This window comes from Ceratotherium simum, chromosome 36 (assembly GCF_057802395.1).
Source record: "Ceratotherium simum simum isolate JZ-2026a chromosome 36, ASM5780239v1, whole genome shotgun sequence".
Lineage (NCBI taxonomy): Eukaryota > Metazoa > Chordata > Mammalia > Perissodactyla > Rhinocerotidae > Ceratotherium > Ceratotherium simum.
The window spans coordinates 24,813,975-24,832,037 of record NC_141935.1 but is presented as its reverse complement, the minus strand read 5'-3'; the positions used below and the strand labels follow the sequence as shown (position 1 = coordinate 24,832,037).

The 18,063-nt window shown below is 32.7% G+C and overlaps 1 protein-coding gene across 8 annotated transcripts in view; it reads left to right on the top strand.

Moving 5' to 3' along the window:
- CDC42BPA (CDC42 binding protein kinase alpha) overlaps positions 1-18,063 on the top strand; it is a 311,999-nt gene that overhangs the window by 131,328 nt on the left and 162,608 nt on the right. For all 8 annotated transcript variants that reach the window (XM_087424444.1, XM_087424440.1, XM_087424442.1 and 5 more), the window contains exons 6-7: positions 6,678-6,771; positions 17,333-17,533. In XM_087424444.1, coding sequence (XP_087280570.1) covers positions 6,678-6,771; positions 17,333-17,533 — 295 coding nt within the window. The remainder of the gene's footprint in view (positions 1-6,677; positions 6,772-17,332; positions 17,534-18,063) is intronic.

Sequence of the window (18,063 nt, the reverse complement as noted above, 5' to 3'; positions counted from 1 at the left end):
GATGCGGACCTATGACGTACAACTATCTACTGGGGCTTTGGGGGGAAAAAATGAATAAATAAAATCTAAAAAAAAAAAAAAAAAAAAAAAAAAGAATTCCTGGGAATGTATAAGAAAAAGAGCACAGTATAGTAGAAAAATGGGCAAAGGGCATTTCACAGAAGCAGGAGTACAAATGGTTCCTAAATATATGAGAAGATGGCTTCACTGATAATACAGAAAATTTAAATAATCACTTTACTACTACTTTTCACCTGTAAGGTTGGCAAAAAGTCCCAATATTTGACAGATTACTCTGATGTGAAGCAATAGGGCAGGAGGCACTCTCACTTGATGCTCATGGGAAAATGGGGACTGGTTCAGCTACAATGAAGGGCTATTTGAGTGTATCTATCCAAGTTTCAAATGCATGCATCTTTGACTAGAAGTTCCACAGTTAGAATTTTATCGTAAAGACATCACATATGTGAAAATAATATATGTACAAAGTTGTTTGTATCAGTAGTATTTATAAAAGGAAAAGATTGGAGAAAACTCAAGTTTTCATCAACAGCAGACTAGTTAAATTATGTCACAATCATACAACAGAATACTAAGAAGAATGATGAGGCTTTTTCTTTCTGATATGGCTCCAAGATTTGTTCTAAGTGAAGAAAGAAATGTGCAAACTGATATGCATAATACACCATTTGTGTGAAAATTAATATTATATATTTGTATTTGCTTGTATTATATACATAAAGAAAACTCTGAAAGATAGGTAAGATACTAATTACAATAATTAGGCAGTGCAGGAACTGGGTGGATGGAGGGACGGGTGTGAGAGGAAAATTTTTCAAATGTATGTATGCCTTTTTATATTTTTTATTTTCAACAAAGTAAATGTTTTACCCATCCAAATGATTAAATAAATAGAGTTAAATCAAAAGAAAACTAAAATGTAGTCTATGGGTTTTGAAACTTTGAAATGCATTCTCTGTAAGCATGGGTAGAGGGAAAATCACAGTGGAAATTATAAAGTATTTAGGAAAAATAGACAATAAAAGTACTGCATATTAGAACTTGTGGGATGCAGCTACAGTAACTTGTAAAAGAAGATCTCTAACCTTAAATAAAAATATTAAAAAAGGAATTTTTTAAAAAGGTGAGTTAAGCCCCTCTAACTTAGAATGCTAGAAAAGAACAGCAAAGTAAACCTGATTTACTGAGAAAGAAAAGAATGAAACAAGTTAAAATTGATGAAATAAAGTAAGAAGAAGATAAAATAAGAAGAGGACCAATTAACTGAAAATGGTTATTTAGAAATGATCAATAAAAGAGACAAATGCCTAGCAAACTGTTGATCCTAGTAAAGAATACAGTGTTTGGAGCCAAATTGCCTGGTTTGAATCCTGCCTCCAGTTACTCTGTGACCTTGAGCATTAATTATGCAGCTTAGCTTCCTCATCTGTAAAGGGGGAAAATAATTGTACCTACCTTACTGTGTTGTTGTGAATATTAAATAAGTAATGCACATAAGAACACTTAGAACTTGGAACCCTGAGCTTAGAACTTAGAACACGGTGTGGAAAATAGAAAGTGCTAAACAAGCATTAGGTGTTATTTTTATCAAGATAAAAGAAAAGATACAAATAAATAATATTAGGAATAGAACTATGAATGTATTGTAGATTTTAAAAATAATAGAATACTGTGAATAACTGTATTCCAATAGTAGTGAAAATGTGGATGAAATGGATATTAGAAAAATAGAAACTACTGTAATTTAATCAAGAAGAAATAGAAATTATCTGAATAAAATAAAAATGTTTAAAGAAAGTGAATCTGTAACAGAAAGTTATCCCTCCATAAGACTCCAATCTCGTATTTTTTTAGGTATTTCTTATCCCCCCCTTTATTTTTAAAATTGAAATACACGTGGTAAAATGCACAGGTACTGCATATGCGGTGATGAGTTTTCACAATGTGTACACCTGTGTAACCACCATCCCAGTCAAGATGCAGAATGTTTCCATCACCCTGAAAGTTTCCTTGTGCTCTTTTCCAGTTCACATCCTCTATTCCTCCGGTCACCAGTTATTCTGGTTTCTGTCACCATAGCTTAGTTTTACCTGCTCTAGATCTTATAAATGGAATCGTACATCATATATTTTTCGTTTAGTATCTTTTGATCAACATAAAGTTTTTGAGATTCATCTAATTATATATATATATATATCAATAGGTCTTTCCTTATTGGTGAGTAGTCTTCCACTGTATAAATATATGACAGTTTATCCTCCCACCTGTTGATAGTCATTTGAGTTTTTTCCAGTTTTGAGCTGTTACAAATATAGCTGCTGTGAACATTCTTTTACTCCACATGCTTTTATGGATGAGTTCTCTTTTACTTTTAAGAAAGCAATAATTGAATCCTATATAAGTTGTTTCACAAAATTTGAAAAGCCATTTGTCTCACTTTATGAAGATAGTGAAACCTTGACAACAAAGCTTGACAGGGATAGTACAAGAAGAGAATGTTATGTGGAACAATATGACTTATGAATATAAAAGCAAAAGTTCTAAATAAAAAACAATCAAATTTAACAGTGTATATATTATATTTTATCAATGATAAGATGAACTTATTTTTCAATTTAGTATCTCTGAAATTGGGATATTTAAAATAAATGGCTTCTAAAATTATAGTTGTCAATGTGTTCTCTATTTTAATGGCACATGACGTAACGGTGCATCTTTACAATCAATGGAGTTTTAGACTCAGTGATACGTGGCACATTAAAAAAAAAGTATGGCCATGTAGGTTTCCCCAGGATGCAAGGGAATTTCAACATTAGAAAATCTACTAGTCTATAATGTATTAATAGGTTAAAGGAGAAAAACCATAAAATAATCTCAATACTGAAAGTGACAATAAAATTAAATATCTATTCCTTACACTTTTAGCAGTTTGGGAGTAGAAGGTAATTCTCCTAACCTAATATTGAGTTTCTACTGAAAATCTAAACCAAAGATCATACTTAATGGTGAGACATTAGAAGCATTCCCATTAAAATTGGAAGCAAAATGAGAATGCTTCTATGAAGAAAATCCTATTCACAAATAGCAACAAAACTGTGAGGTACCAAAGACTACAGATAATAAAAAATGTGTAAGCTCTCTGTGGAAAAAAAAATCAATATGATTGAAGGACATAAAAGAAGACTTATAAGTGAGATACAATGTGTACATGGATGGGAAGAATCATATTGTAAAGATAGCAGTTCTCTTCAGATTATAAAATCATTGTGATTCCCATCAAAATCTCAATATGGTTTATGGATCTTATTAAGCTAATCCTAGCATTCATCTGGAAGAGCCATGGCAATCTAAAAACATGGTCCCTAGTATAGAGAGGTCATTATAGAGCTCTCATAATTAAGACGGTGTGGTATTGGTCCAGGTATAGGCATGTGGATAGAGTGACCATACATGTCAGTTTGCCTGGGACACTTCCAGTTTATGCCTGTTGTCCCAGTAATTACTAGTAGGCTCCCTTCCACTCTAAAGACTTGTCAGTGAAATTGCATAGGAAGTCCTGAAACAGATCCACTTGATTTATGACCTAGGTGGAGTTAGAAATCAGTGGTGAAATGATGTCATTCAATAAATGGTATTGGGACAGAAAGAAATATAATTGACTTTTATCTCACACTACACACAAAAATTAATTCCAGAGAGATTAAAGACTTGAAATGAAAAAACCTTAAAATTTATAGAAGAAAATATAGGACACTGTCCTTAGGACCTCTGGGAGGAGAAGATAAGGGAGATGTCTCAGGACAAAAAACACAAATTATGAGTAGAATGGTGGTTGCCAGGGGCTTGGGGGTGGGGGAAATAGGGAGAGGTTGGTAAAAGGATACAAACTTTCGGTTATAGGATGAATTAGATCTGAGGAGCTAATGTATAACATGGTGACTAGAGTTGATAATAATGTATTGTCTAATTGAAATTTTCTAAGAGAGTAGAACTTAACTGTTCTCAAAAAAAAAAAAGGCAAATATGTGAGGTGATGTGTTAATTAACTTGGTGGGAATTTTTTCACAATGTATATGTATATCAAATCATGATGTACACTTGAAATATATTACAGTTTTATTTGTCAATTATACATTAATAAAGCTGAAAAAAGGCAAAAAACACAAATTATAAATTGTTAGGCTACATTAGTATTAAATACTTTTTTACAAATAAGAAAAATACTATAAACAACATGGAAAAGCAAGCCCACATGCTGGGAGAAGAGATTTGTAACACATGTAACTAAGTTTGAGTAAACAGAATTCCTGAAGATTAACCAAAACCCAAAAAGCAAACAACACCCACATGGTATAAAAAAATGGCAAGGCTATTAACTGGCATTTTACAGAAGAGGAATCTAAGATGACCACTGATAATATAAAAAAGATTCATAACTTGACTAGTAATCATGCTAGTAAAGTGGAAGATGCACATGTCTTGCATGGTAGCAATTCCAATCCTGGATACATAGCCTGGAGAAATGTTCACATATGAGCACTAGGAGACATTTATAAAAATATTCATCGTAGATTTTTGTGTAGTAGCAAAATAAAAATCTAAAGCAATCTAAAATGGTTGGAAACAATCTAAATTCCATAATCAGGAGAAATGATAAGTAAATTTGGTATATGAATGTATTCCACATAGCAATTAAAATTAATGAACTAGAGCAATATGTATCAACATGGGTAAATTTTAGAAATGTACTATTAGAATAAAATCAAGTTGCAAAAGGCTACACACAGTTTCTTATCAATTATAAAGTTCAAAGACTTTCAGAAAAATACTTTACGTAGTCTTATGGTTGCGTATATATGTACTAGTCATATAAAATATGCATGGATGTGGTAAACACCCAATTCAGGATGGTGGTTGCTCACCTCTGAGGAGTGGAGAGAGGGGGTAATATCAGGAATGGTAATGGGATACTTAGGGCATGTCAGTACTATCTCTAATGTCTTGTTAAATATTGTCCATTTCATTAATTATTATTTGTTAGAAATATATAAATATAGTTTGTCTTATTAAATTTTAATATCCTATTTTTTAAATAGCCAAAATTATTATTGATGTTTTAAAATCCTGTCTTTGTAATTTCTTTGGTCTCCTTTAAAACCTGAGAAATATACCGGTAGCAATTAGGTATAGTGACTATTATATAGCTTAATATTTTTTTAATAAAGAATAAAATACATTTTCTTCCTCATCTAAAAATGGTGTAGGTAATTTCTAAGGTTCCTTCCCGCACTAAAGTATACTTCTTTGATGTTATCAAACAACAGAAAATCTTTTCTTAATATAGCTTTTCTGACAGTTCAGGATAAATTCAAATGTTGAGGATTATGAAGCCAATTTCCTATACAGGTTGTTGCTTTCAGTCTATCTGTCTGCCTGTCTCTGTTAAGCAATCATCTGTCATCTACAATAGGGGTTGGCAAACTTTTCCTGTAAAGGGCCAGGTAGGAAATATTTTAGGCTTTGAAGACCATAGTCCCTATCAGAACTACTCAGCTCTGCCATTGTAGTGGTAAAGCTGCCATAGATAATACTTAAATTAATGGGTGTGGCTGTGTGCTAATAAAACTTTACAAAAACCAGCAGTGGGCTGGATTTGGCCCATGGGTCATAATTTGCCAACCTGTGATGTACAACGCATTCATAGAAGTTACTTCAGCCATCAAGGTAGTGCTAATATCCCCATATTACAGGTGGGAAAACTGAGGCATAGAGACCTTAAGTGGCATCATTTAGGTTTAATGACCTGACCATACTCCGATTAACCATGTGGCAATAGAATTTTTTTTACGTATATAATGTCCATAGAAGATTATTTTTCTTCCTCTAAAAAAGTAAATTCAGAGGGTCTAATCTGTTAGTTTTTCACAATTACAATCTTTAGAGTGTGATTAGAAACTACATTACTGAGTCTTCTGTACAAAATCATTTTGTGTATGATTTTCCCAAGGCTTGTAACACTTTTCAGTATTCAAATATAAAGACAAATACAAAAACTGGTATGATTTAGTTTGTTTTAATTAGATTTGGATATCTTAAAAACCTTTGATTTAATATCTGTAAGTAGCTTTGTATAATATATAGATCATTATTAAGTAGTTGTTTCAGTTGTTTTCCAAAATCAGCTTTATGAAGCAATTCTTTTGTGTTGTCATGACCTGCAGTAATTGAAAATTTATTTATCTACATTTACGTTCAGGGTCTAGGAAGTATATTTTTCCCTGTCCAATTCATGTGTTAGAGGATAGTATGTTTTGTGAGTATCAAGTGATTATGGCTCTTCTCTGTGTGCAGAAAGTAGGCCTACCATAGTCACACTGGAATCTGTGCAAATCTAAAGGAAGGAGGGTAAAATTAATTTAACGTGAATGAGAATTACCACGGTACTTTTTATCTCTAGGGGAACACTGAAATTGCATGTGTTTAAGAAAGTTTTAATTTGAATGAAAGCCAGGATTTGAACCCATAAAGTAGTCAGATAGATATTCTTAGAGTATTAATATTAAAGGAAGTTATTTTCAGACAAAAATGTTATCTTACCAAGTAACTGATTATATTTATTTTTCCCAACTAAAAATTGAATATGTCTATTTTTTCAGGGATATCAAACCTGACAATATATTGATGGATATGAATGGACATATTCGGTTAGCAGATTTTGGTTCTTGTCTGAAGCTGATGGAAGATGGAACGGTAAATAAAGATAAATCTTAAATTATTTTACCCACAGACATTTCCTTTGCTACCTGTCTTTATCTTTTGGAAACCATCTATTTATATTATCTATCCATCCATCCGTCTTTCTATGCTCCACCTCCTTACACAAAGGCATTTAGGCATACTTATTTATAATAGGGCTTGTCTGTAAAGTCATATGCCATTTTCAGTTGTTGATATTAATGATCTTAAGATTGATACAGTATGCTTTTTATGAGACCCTTGTTTGTTGCTTCTTTAGCTGAACTGTTTATTATTGTGCTTGAGATATTTTCACAGTTCCAGAGGGATGAAGAAAATAAATCGCACATGGAAAAAGAAAATGTGACTCCTTCTTCACTTTTTTTTTTTATCTTTCTTTCCTAGTTGTCTAGTTTTCCTGAGGGACAGTGTTCAGATTTTATCAGAAAGTTCTCTAGGTTGATTCAGTTTTATATTACCATTTGCTTTAGTTCTGCTAACCGTAGGCCCCTCAATTGTTTTTTTTCACTTAGTTAAAAGTTTATATGCTGCAATTTTATTCTGTTTTTGTTTTGTTTTGACTTCAGTTTCGTGGCTGTATAGCAGAGGTCCAAATATACATCATTTTAATTGGCAGAAACATTTTTGGAGAACAGTTTAGTATAATACATTCCAAAGACCATGAAAATGTCACATTATTCTAGACCAGTAATTTGACTTCTGAAAATTTATGCTAAGGAGATAACTTTTAAAAAAGAGATTATCTCACTTCTGCCTGGCCATGATGGAGGGAGTAATTGGTACCAAATTGTCCTCTCACTATAAACAGCTATAAAACTGGACACAATATTTGAGACAGCTGTTTTCAGGCAGTGGACAGCAGGCAGCACAAGACTGTTATCTCTGAGAGAAATGAATTCATGAGGTGTGCCTCACAATTTCCCAGGATTGGGACAGTGCAAAAAACTAGAGTTAGAGCAGAGGATAGCAGTCATACAGAGCTGAGGAGGAAAGATCAGAGCTGAGTTAGCTGAGGCAGCTGGAATCTGCAGGGCTTGACATTGGGGAGTAAGGAGCTGTGCAGAGAGAGGGCCTGAAGTATCCGTATGGGGGATCTCATGAAGGTGGGGCTGTACACACTGCAGTATAAGACCATATGAGACTTACCAAGTAGTAGATGCTACCCATTTGAAAATCCAACAGATTAATGGAAATCAAGCAGTGCTGGAGGAGAAACAGTGCTGGGGTACATTGGAATTTCAGCCCTGTAGAGACAGTTAACACCTTTGTAACATATAAGACTTACTCTAAACCTAACAGCCTAAATCCAAGTCCTTATAAGATCCACAGAGTTTGAAAGTGGTCCTCCAAATTAAGGGACTTTAGATGAATCTTAGACTTTTTATAAATCTGCCCTCAAAGAATGTAATTGTAAGCCAACCCGTATTCAAGGAGATCAGTGAGTATTTTTTTTAATCTGCTTAAATAAGAATTAGTATTCTTTGGAGGAAGATAACAGAATCCATACTCTCTACAATGGCTTATTGACAAGGACCAGCATTCAGTCAGAAATCACAAGACTAAACAAAAATGAGGGGTTGGGTAGGGATTGTAACACAGAGTTAAAAAATAAAAGTAGTCAATAGAAACCTGGGTAGCACAGACATTGGACTTAGCAGAAACTTAATGAAACTATCATAAATATGTTTAAAGAATCAAAAGAAAATATAGTTTTACAGATTGCACAGATAAGAAATCTCAGGAGAAAAATAAATCAAATGGACCTTTTAGAACTTGAAAAGTACAGTAATAGAAATAAGAAATTCACAGGAGGAGGTTAACAGTGGATTAGAGATGAGAGAAGGAAGAGCCAGTGAATTTGAAGACAGATCAATAGAGATTATCCAGTCTGAAGAAGAGAGAGAGAAAGATTGAAGCAAAATAAATATAGGCTCAGGGATTCATATGATTGGAATCCTAGAAGGAGAAGAGGGAGGAGCAGTAAAATTTGTAGAATTGATGGCTCAAACTTGCCAAATGTGATGAAAAACACAGATCTAAGAATCTTAGCATATTTCAAGGTTATAAAAGGAGCCACACCTGGCCTCATCACAATTAAACTGCTGAAAATTAAAGAGAAAGAAAAAAATTGAAAGTATCCAGAAGAAAAAATACATTGCATACTGTGGAAAAATGGTAAGAATAACCACTGACCTCTCATCAGAAATCATGGAATAGTATCTTTTAAGTGCTGAAAGAAAAAAAAAATCTGTAAACAAGGAATTCTATATCAAGCAAAAATATCCTTCAAAAACTAAGGTGAATTAAAGCCATTTTCAGATAAATGAAAGAAGAGAGATTAATCTCCACAGGTCTGGATGCTACAGAATGTCCTTCATGCCAAAAGAAATGATACCATTTGGATACTTAGAACTATAGGATAAAGAATATCAGATGTGATAAATAAGATCTGTAGGATAAAGAAAAAGGCTATATTATCTTTCTTTTAAAATTTACATGAAAGGCCTCTGACTGTTAAAAGCAAAAAGAATAACATTGTGATGTGGAGTTTGTGACATATGTAGGAGTAAAAGATATGTCAACGGTCACACAAACAATGTAAGATGGGTATATGGAATTATGTTGCTTCAGGATAACTGCATGTGTGTGAAGTATAAAGTGGGAAGTGGATAGTGCCAGGTATGACATGAGAAGGGAGAAAGAGCATGGTGGTCTTCCTGAGTTGAGGAAACACAGATTCAAGTCAGGGAGGCCGTGGCATCAAAGTTGTGGGCCACAGTTCCAGAGAGGAGATAGCTACGCTGAAAAAGAATTCCACGGTAAGAGCTTGTGTTTCCCCAGACCTGCATGTTATAAGCCCCTTAGACTCACAGCTGAGGCTTCTCTCCTGAAGTCTGATGTCTGGCCTTCCAGATCCCCATGCATTCCAGAATGCACTGAGTACTATTTCTGTGTCTATAAGTTTCCCCTGATCAAATGTATTCCTGAAATCATTGTGTGTCTTCTTAGTTGATGTCTTCTTTATTGATGATCCTAAAATAATTTTCCTGGACATAATAGCATGTTGGTCCTCCATTTACAAAATTATAATGAAGAAACCTTTTTATTTGTTTTATTTCCATTTTATTTTTTATCAAAGTGATCTATAAATATTTTAGGAAGACTTATCACAAAAAACAGCATTCCTTTATCCTAGTTCTTCCCATAGCCAAATCTCTTTTACTAGAGGCAGACATTTATCTTTTGGCTCTTTCTTCTGTTGTTTCATTTACTTACATATTTGTTATTATCATATTTGTTTTATAGTCTCTTAATGATTATTTATTTTTAGATATTATCTATTAATTTTCTACCATGGAAGATTCAGATTTCTTGCCCACATCTCACCCAACCTATATACTTCCTATCTCCCCATTGTAATTAATACATAATCTTTCATTAAATCCTGTTCAATTTTTTTATGATTATACAAAACTTATTCGTAGCTGTGCATGCAGTTTATTTTAATTACATTTCTTTTCTTGAACAACTTTTTCTTCTCACTAAAGTAAGTGACCACTTTGCTTTGCTTAGTTTTCTGTGTAATTCACCAATTTATCCCCAAACTCTCCACCGCACATTAAGTAATTTAGCAATTTCTTTCCCTCTCAGACACATTAAATAACTTAGTGGTTCCCTTTTATCCTTTGGAGATGTCTTCACTGGAGTCTTGCATTCTCCCATTCTAATCTTGAATGTTCTGTAGGCCTACTGCAGAATTATCATCCTAGGACAACCTTTCCTCATCATGGAATTCAGTGTGTTGCTCTCTAATATTGGATCCTCTGTTTCCTGGATCCCGTGTCTGTCTTTGTCCTCGTTTGGTGGTAGTTGCCTGAGAGAAGTTCCACTGGAAGTAAATATTCCATAATCTTGCATGTCTGAAAAATGCCTTCATTTCTATCCTCCTACTTGATTGATAGTTTGTCTGGACATAGTATTATAGATTTGGAATTATTTTTCTCTTAGAATTTAGAAGGCATTGCATTGTCTTCTAATTTACTGTTGAGACATCTGGTGCCATTCTAATTCTCAATCCTTCTACTATAACCTTTCCCTCTTTCTCTGGAAGTTTTTAGGATGTTTTGTTTATGCTCAGTGTTCTGAAATGTTATGATAATATAACTTTGTATGGGTCATTATTTATTATCTGGACGGCTGCCTCAATTTTAACCTTTCCCAAATTTTGTGACTTTCCAAATCAAATTTCAGCTTGCTTTTTGGCTCTCACATATGAGTTAAAGCTATACCACCTTAATCACTATACCTCTGTAAGAAGTCAGTTTCTGTGAGGGGGTATCCCGCTGTAATTCTTTTTCTTCCTTTAAAATTGTCTTGGCTACTCTTGGCCGTTTGTTTTTCCATATGGTTGTTAGGATTATATTGTTGGTTTATATATATACATAGACACACATACAAACACCCCTTCACAAACACAAGCTCATAGAACTGCATTGCGTTTAGAGATTAATTTTGGGGAAATTTATATCTACAACATGGAACCCTCCCATCCATGAATATGATGTCTTTCTCTGTAGTTTTAGGTTTTCTTTTATGTCTGTTATGAAATTTTATAATGGTGTTCATTATAAACCCATTACCTTTATTTATAAGTTAGATTTGTTCCTAGGCACCTTCTGGATTTTTTGTTTTTTGCTGTTATAAATAACTTTTTAAAATTTGCAGTTTAATAGCCTGTTGCTGTTCTTTAGGACCACAATTGATTTTTGTAAATCAATTTTTGTTAATCTTGAAACTACCAAGCTGGCTAAATTTTTTTTATTAGTTCAGAATAATTTGTAGATTCTTCTGGGTTTTCTATATAGACGATCATATAATTCACAAATAACGACCAGCTCTGGGTTTTGTCTTTTCCAATACTTACATATTCCGTTGGTTTTTTCTCTTATCATGCAGTCAGTGACCTTCAGTACAATATCATATAGATGTGGTAATAAGGAGCTTCTTTGTCTTGTTCCTGACTTGAATGATATTTACTCTATAGTTTCAAATTAAGTATGATGTTTGCTGTAAGCTTTTGGTATATATTATTTATCAGATTAAGGAAATTTCTATTTCTGATTACCAAGAGTTTGTTGTTGTGGTCGTCATTGTTGTTATCAAATGATTTTTCTGCATTCATTGAGATATTAGGGTATTTTTCCTTTAATCTGTTAATCTGATGAATGACATAGATTGTGCAGTGTTAAATCATCCAGTCTTTGGATAAACATAACTTTATCATGAAGTTGCATTGATATATTTGAACTAATTGCTAGATTGACTTTGCTAATATTTATATTGGATTGTTACCTGAGATTCACACCTGAGAGTGATCATATCTGAGATGGCAGTGTAATTTTCCTTCTCAAATTGTTCTTGTCTGATTTTTGTGTTTGGGTTATTTTAGCCTCAGAAAATGCACAGGGGAGCCATATCCCCTCCCCTTACCCATTTTGGCTCTAGATCAGTTTATATAATATAGGGGTTATCTTATATCTGTTTCTTTATATAATTGGTAGAACTCACTGTTAAATCACCGTTGCCCTGGTGAGGTTTTGTTTTCTTCTCTTTGTTTTCCAGGTAGATTTTATAGTATTGATTCAAATTTTTCAATGGTTATAGGTCTCTTTGGTTTTCTGTTTCTTCCTGAGTCAGTTTTGGTAAGTTGTATTTTTTTCTATGAAAATTGTCCATTTTCTCTCAGTTTTCAATTTTATTGGTATAAAGTTGTTCAGATTGCTCTCTTCTTAGTTTTAAAATTTCTGTTACATGTGTAGTTTTGTCCTTTTTTCATTTCTAATGTTGTTTATTTGTGTTTTTCTTTTCCTTCATAAGTTTTGATACAGAGCATTTTACTATTTTTCAGTTCTAAATATTTCCCAACTTTAGTTAGAACTCTTCTGTGGACCATTAATTATTTAGATGTGTGCCTTTTAATATCTGTAGTATTATATTCTTTATTTGGTTATTTATTTCTAGTTTATTTTACTAGAGAATGGGTCTATTTGATATCAGAGTTTTGGCATTTGTCAAGAATTGCTTTTCAATTTTTTAACAGGCTAGTTTTTGTAAGTGTTACATGTTTGAAAAGAATACATGTTCTAACTTTTGGGTGCAGGTTTCTATATATGTCCATAAGGTTAAAGTTGTTAACTTTGTTGTTCAGATTTTTTGTATTCTTACTAGTTTTATTTCTTTCTGATTTATTATCTGTTATTTAAAAATCCTTATTATGGTGTTGAACTTATTAATTTTTCCTTGTAATCATCAGTGTTTTCACAGCTCTTTTTGTAGCTGTGTTGTTAGGTACATATTATTCAGAATTCCTATTTCAGGATGTTTTCTTTTACAATTATGTTAATGAATTTTTAAAAATCATAATGAGTTTGGCTTTAGAATCTATTTTGACTGGGTTTAATATAGCTACCTTAACTTTCATTTAACATCTACTTGGTGTAGCTTTTCCATCCCTTTACTTTTAATCTTTCTGTGGCTTTATGTTTAGGTGCTTCTCTTTTAAGCAGATCATTGCTGATTTTTTTAAAAAATTTATTCCTGTTGGTTTTATTTGTGATCCAGTGTGACGATGCTGTCTTTTAATAGGTGAATTTAATCCATTTATGAATTTTGTGATTATCAGTGTATTTGTATTTATTTCTAGTTTCTTGTGCTGTTTACTGTAGGTTTTGCTTATTTGTTTGCATGCATGCTTTGTTTTTTTCCTTCTTTCTTGCCTTCTATTGGCTTGGTCAAGTTTAGTTTTATTTCTCTTTTTCTTTACGTCTTTGGAAGTTATATATTTTATTTCATATATTTTAATGTTTATCTTTACATTTTTAGCATTTATAGTTTACCTAGAGTTAATCAGTTTCTCCATCATATTCCTAATCAAAACAAGAAACTTAGTTTATCTTATACCATATGCAAAAATTAACTCAAAATGGATCAAAGACCTAAATATAAGAGCTAAAAATATAAAACTCTTACACGAAAACATAGGGGGAAAGCTTTATGACATTGGATTTGGCAGTGATTTCTTGGATATGACACTAAACAGCAGACAACAAAAGAAAGAACAGATAAATTAGACTACATCACTGTTAAAAATTTCTGTACATCAAAGGACACAATCATTGTAGTGAAAAGGCAACCTATGGGATGGGAGAAAATAGTTGCAAATCATATGTCAGATAAGACATTAATATCCAGAATATATAAAGAGCTTGTACAACCCAATAAGAAACAAACAACCCTATTCAAAATGAGCAAAGGACTTGAATAGACATTTCTCCTAAGAAGATATGCAAATGGCCAGCAAACATATCTCCAGTCAATAGGGAAATGCAAACCAAAACCATAGTGAGATACTACCCCATACCCATTAGGATGGCTACTATCTAAAAAAAAAAACAAAAACAAAACAGAAAATAACAAGTGTTGGTGAAGATGTGGAAAAATTGAAATCCTTGTGCTCTGTCAGTGGGAATGTAAAATGCTGTAGCCACTCTGGAAAACAGTATGACAGTTCTTCAAAAAATTAAAAATAGGATTCCCTTGTGATCCAGCAGTTCCACTTCTGGGTATGTACTCCACAGAACTGAAAGCAGGGACTCAAAGAGATATTTGTACACTCATGTTCATAGCAGCATTGTTCACAATAGCCAAGGAATTTAAAGCAACCCAAATGTCCATCAACAGATGAATAGATAAAGAAAATTTGGTAGATACATACAATGGAATATTATTCAACCTTAAAAGGAAGGGAATTCTGACGCATGCTACAACATGTAATCCTTGATAACATTATGCTAAGTGATATAAGCCGGACACAAAAGGACAAATATTGTATGATTTCACTTATATGAGGTCGTTGGAGTAGTCAAATTCATAGGTAGAAAGTACAGTGGTGGTTGCCAGTACCTGGGAGGAGGGGGGCATAGGGGAGTTCTTGTTTAATGGGTACAGAGTTTCAGTTTTGCAAGATGAAAAGACTTCTAGAGATGCATGGTGGTGATGGTTGCACAACTATGTAAATATACTTAATGCCACTGAACTGTACACTTAGAAATGGTTATGATGATAAATTTTATGTTACGGGTATTTTACCACAATTAAAAATAATAATTAAAAATTAAAAATTATAAAAACAAGAGACTTAGAACACTTTAATCCTAATTGCTCCTTCAGTAACGTGTTATTGTTTTCTAGTATTTTAGTTCTTATTTCTCAACCTTGAAGTAAGTGTTCCCTCCTCCTGCTCCACCTGCTTTCCTCCTGCTCCTCCTCCTCCTGTGGTTTCTACTCTTCCTTGTCCTCTTCCTCCTCCTCTTCATCATTATTTTACCCAGTTAATGGCCATTGAGATGAATGGTCAAGTTTACTAACAGTTTCTTCACAATTGCTTCTAGTGTCACATTCTTCCATCTGGGTTAAATTTCTTGTGATCTGAAGTGTGTCTTTTAGTACTTCTGTTTATCCGAAAGGGTCTATACGTGGTAGTTCACCGAGTCTTGGTGTGAAAATGTCTTTATTTAACCCTCATTCTTGTGTCATAATTTAGGTAGGAAATATAATATTAACAATTATTTTGTCTTATCACTTTGAAGATACAGTTCCATTTTCTTCTGACTGCTAGGTTAGTATTAATAATTCACATGTCAGTCTATTGTCATTCCTTGGTAAGTGATCTTCCTTTATTCTTCAGTGTTTTTAAGATCCCTTTGCCTTTGGTGCTCTGCAGTTTAACTACAGTGTGTATAAAAGTACATCTGGTTTTATCTATCTTTTCATATCTTTTACCTATTCACTGTGTTCTTTATTTCAATGACTAGTTTTTGTGTTTTTTTTTTTTCATTTCTAGGACTTCTATTTGATTTTTTCATCTCTTTTTCTTTTCTTATGGTTTTGATTTTTTAAAATGTCTTTAATAATTTTAAACATACTTATTTCATGAAGTGGAACTGATTGTTGTTAGGGGTCTAATTGTGTTGTTTGTTTGGATTTCTGACTTTTGCTCATAATGGAATGTTTCCTCATTTAGTTTATGTTATTGGATTGTGAGCTCATCTTCAGTGGGCTTTTTTGTGTGAGGATTATCTGTGGCCAAGCTTGAGAATGTGTCCTTCAGAGTAGTTCTGAATTTGTTGTGCTCAGTTTTCTAGGGCACCTAACATGTTCCAGTGTTTTTGCTAGTTTCTTGGCTTGAGAACTTCTGGACCACAGAAACACTGTGAATTAGAATCCCAAGTGGTGGGACTGTGTGACCTAACATTATGAATTTCTAGGGGAGGAATTTTTCTTCACATATCAGCCACAATCAAGACAAACAAAATGTCTTATCTTTCTCTGCTGAGTGGCAGATTTTTATAATTCACTTTTTCACTTAAAATGTACCCTTTAGGGTAAAGGTTATATAGGGCAGCCTCTCACTTCAAACCTCATGTAAGCTTAAGGTCTTTCCTTTTGTCCTCATGTATATGTTAAAATCCAAGTACCTAGAAAATGAAAACTGACAGTTCCCCAACCCCACTCCTGCTCTAATGCTCACCACCCTGGTTCTCAACCATTTCTTGATTGCTGGCCCCTAAGAATTTCTCTTTTTTAAAAGCTCATTTATATGTTTATAAAAATGGTTATATTTTATCTAGTACTTTTAATAGTTTGTAATGGAAGAGTTTTCAAGTTATTTAATTTCAGTATTGCCAGAGAGGAAGTCTATTCTAATGATTATTAGGAATGGTAATTTAGTCCAGAAAATCCAGAATATTAACTATTATTCTACCTTGAGAATGTTCATTTTCTGATATGTTCTTTTAAAACATAGAAAGAACCAATTTTCTTTTACTTTGGAATACCTTACAAGATATGTGCCCAAGATCTTTTTAGCTATTATTTTTTAACTTACATCTAACTTGCCCTAATTATATGCCCAACTATTTTTCTCTATTGGGATTTTATTTTTTGAAGGATGTATTTTTCCCCTTTTATAATTTTTTAAATTAATAAGTAGTTTGCAGGGTATTGTTAACATTTATTTCATTAGGTTTCTACTAATGTGTTTTAAAATAATCTCCAGGCTGCTTATAAGTATTAGCTGGGTTTTTTTTTTTTCCCCGCCTAATTAATAGTAAAATTTTCACAGTTCCATTTTTTTATATGTACATGTTGCACAGATAATATCAATAATAAGAATGTTCTAAACTACATATTCAATTTGTTGTTAATGACTGTGGTGTTCAAATCATATTGTTACCCTAAATGTAGTCAATTAAGTAACAGCTATAATGAAAGTGTTATATATATAGTGTTCTGAAACCTGGAGAACTGTTAGTGTGGAGATTATATGAAATTTAATTTATTTGTACAAGGAGGCTAAATTCCAATAATGCAAAGTTGTAGTTGTTATCAGATAATGTCTGTTGTATATCTAAGTAAATGTAAATATTTTTAACTTAAAATTATAATTTGTTTCTAATATATTATAGTAGATTACTAAAAATGTGAACTTCCTCAGGTCCAGTCCTCCGTGGCTGTTGGAACTCCAGATTATATCTCTCCTGAAATCCTTCAAGCCATGGAAGATGGAAAAGGCAGATATGGACCTGAATGTGACTGGTGGTCTTTGGGGGTCTGTATGTATGAAATGCTTTATGGAGAAACACCATTTTATGCAGAATCTCTGGTGGAGACATATGGAAAAATCATGAATCACAAAGTTAGTATGTTTTACTATTTTTCAAATTAATGTGATAAATAATACATACAATGCATTTAAAGTAATGTGATATTTAAAAAGAAAATATTTTTCTAAAAACAATAAACAATCTAACTTCTGTGCTAATAGGGGACATGACAAACGTGAATAGTCAAAATCTATAATTTATACATAGAATTATTAGTTCTAACCTTTTCCTGTATTTTATTAGAGATACTAGTAAGTAGGAAATTGAATGGTGTCTCCAGTAGGATAACAGACAAAGATCATAAGCAGACAATTTATTATCATTGCTACAACAGTATAATCATGACTAGAATGCATTTTAAAAATTCTCAACCTTAGTAGTAATAAATGAAATGCAAATTAAAATAAGGATGAGATTCTTTTTTTTCCCTTGTCAAATCAGCAAAGGTGAAAAGAAAAATAGTACTTTGTACTGTAAATAATCCAGTGAGATGGACACTGTTAGAAGGAATATAAATTGATGTAACCTTTCTGTCAAGAGGTTGAGAAGTATGCATCTAGAA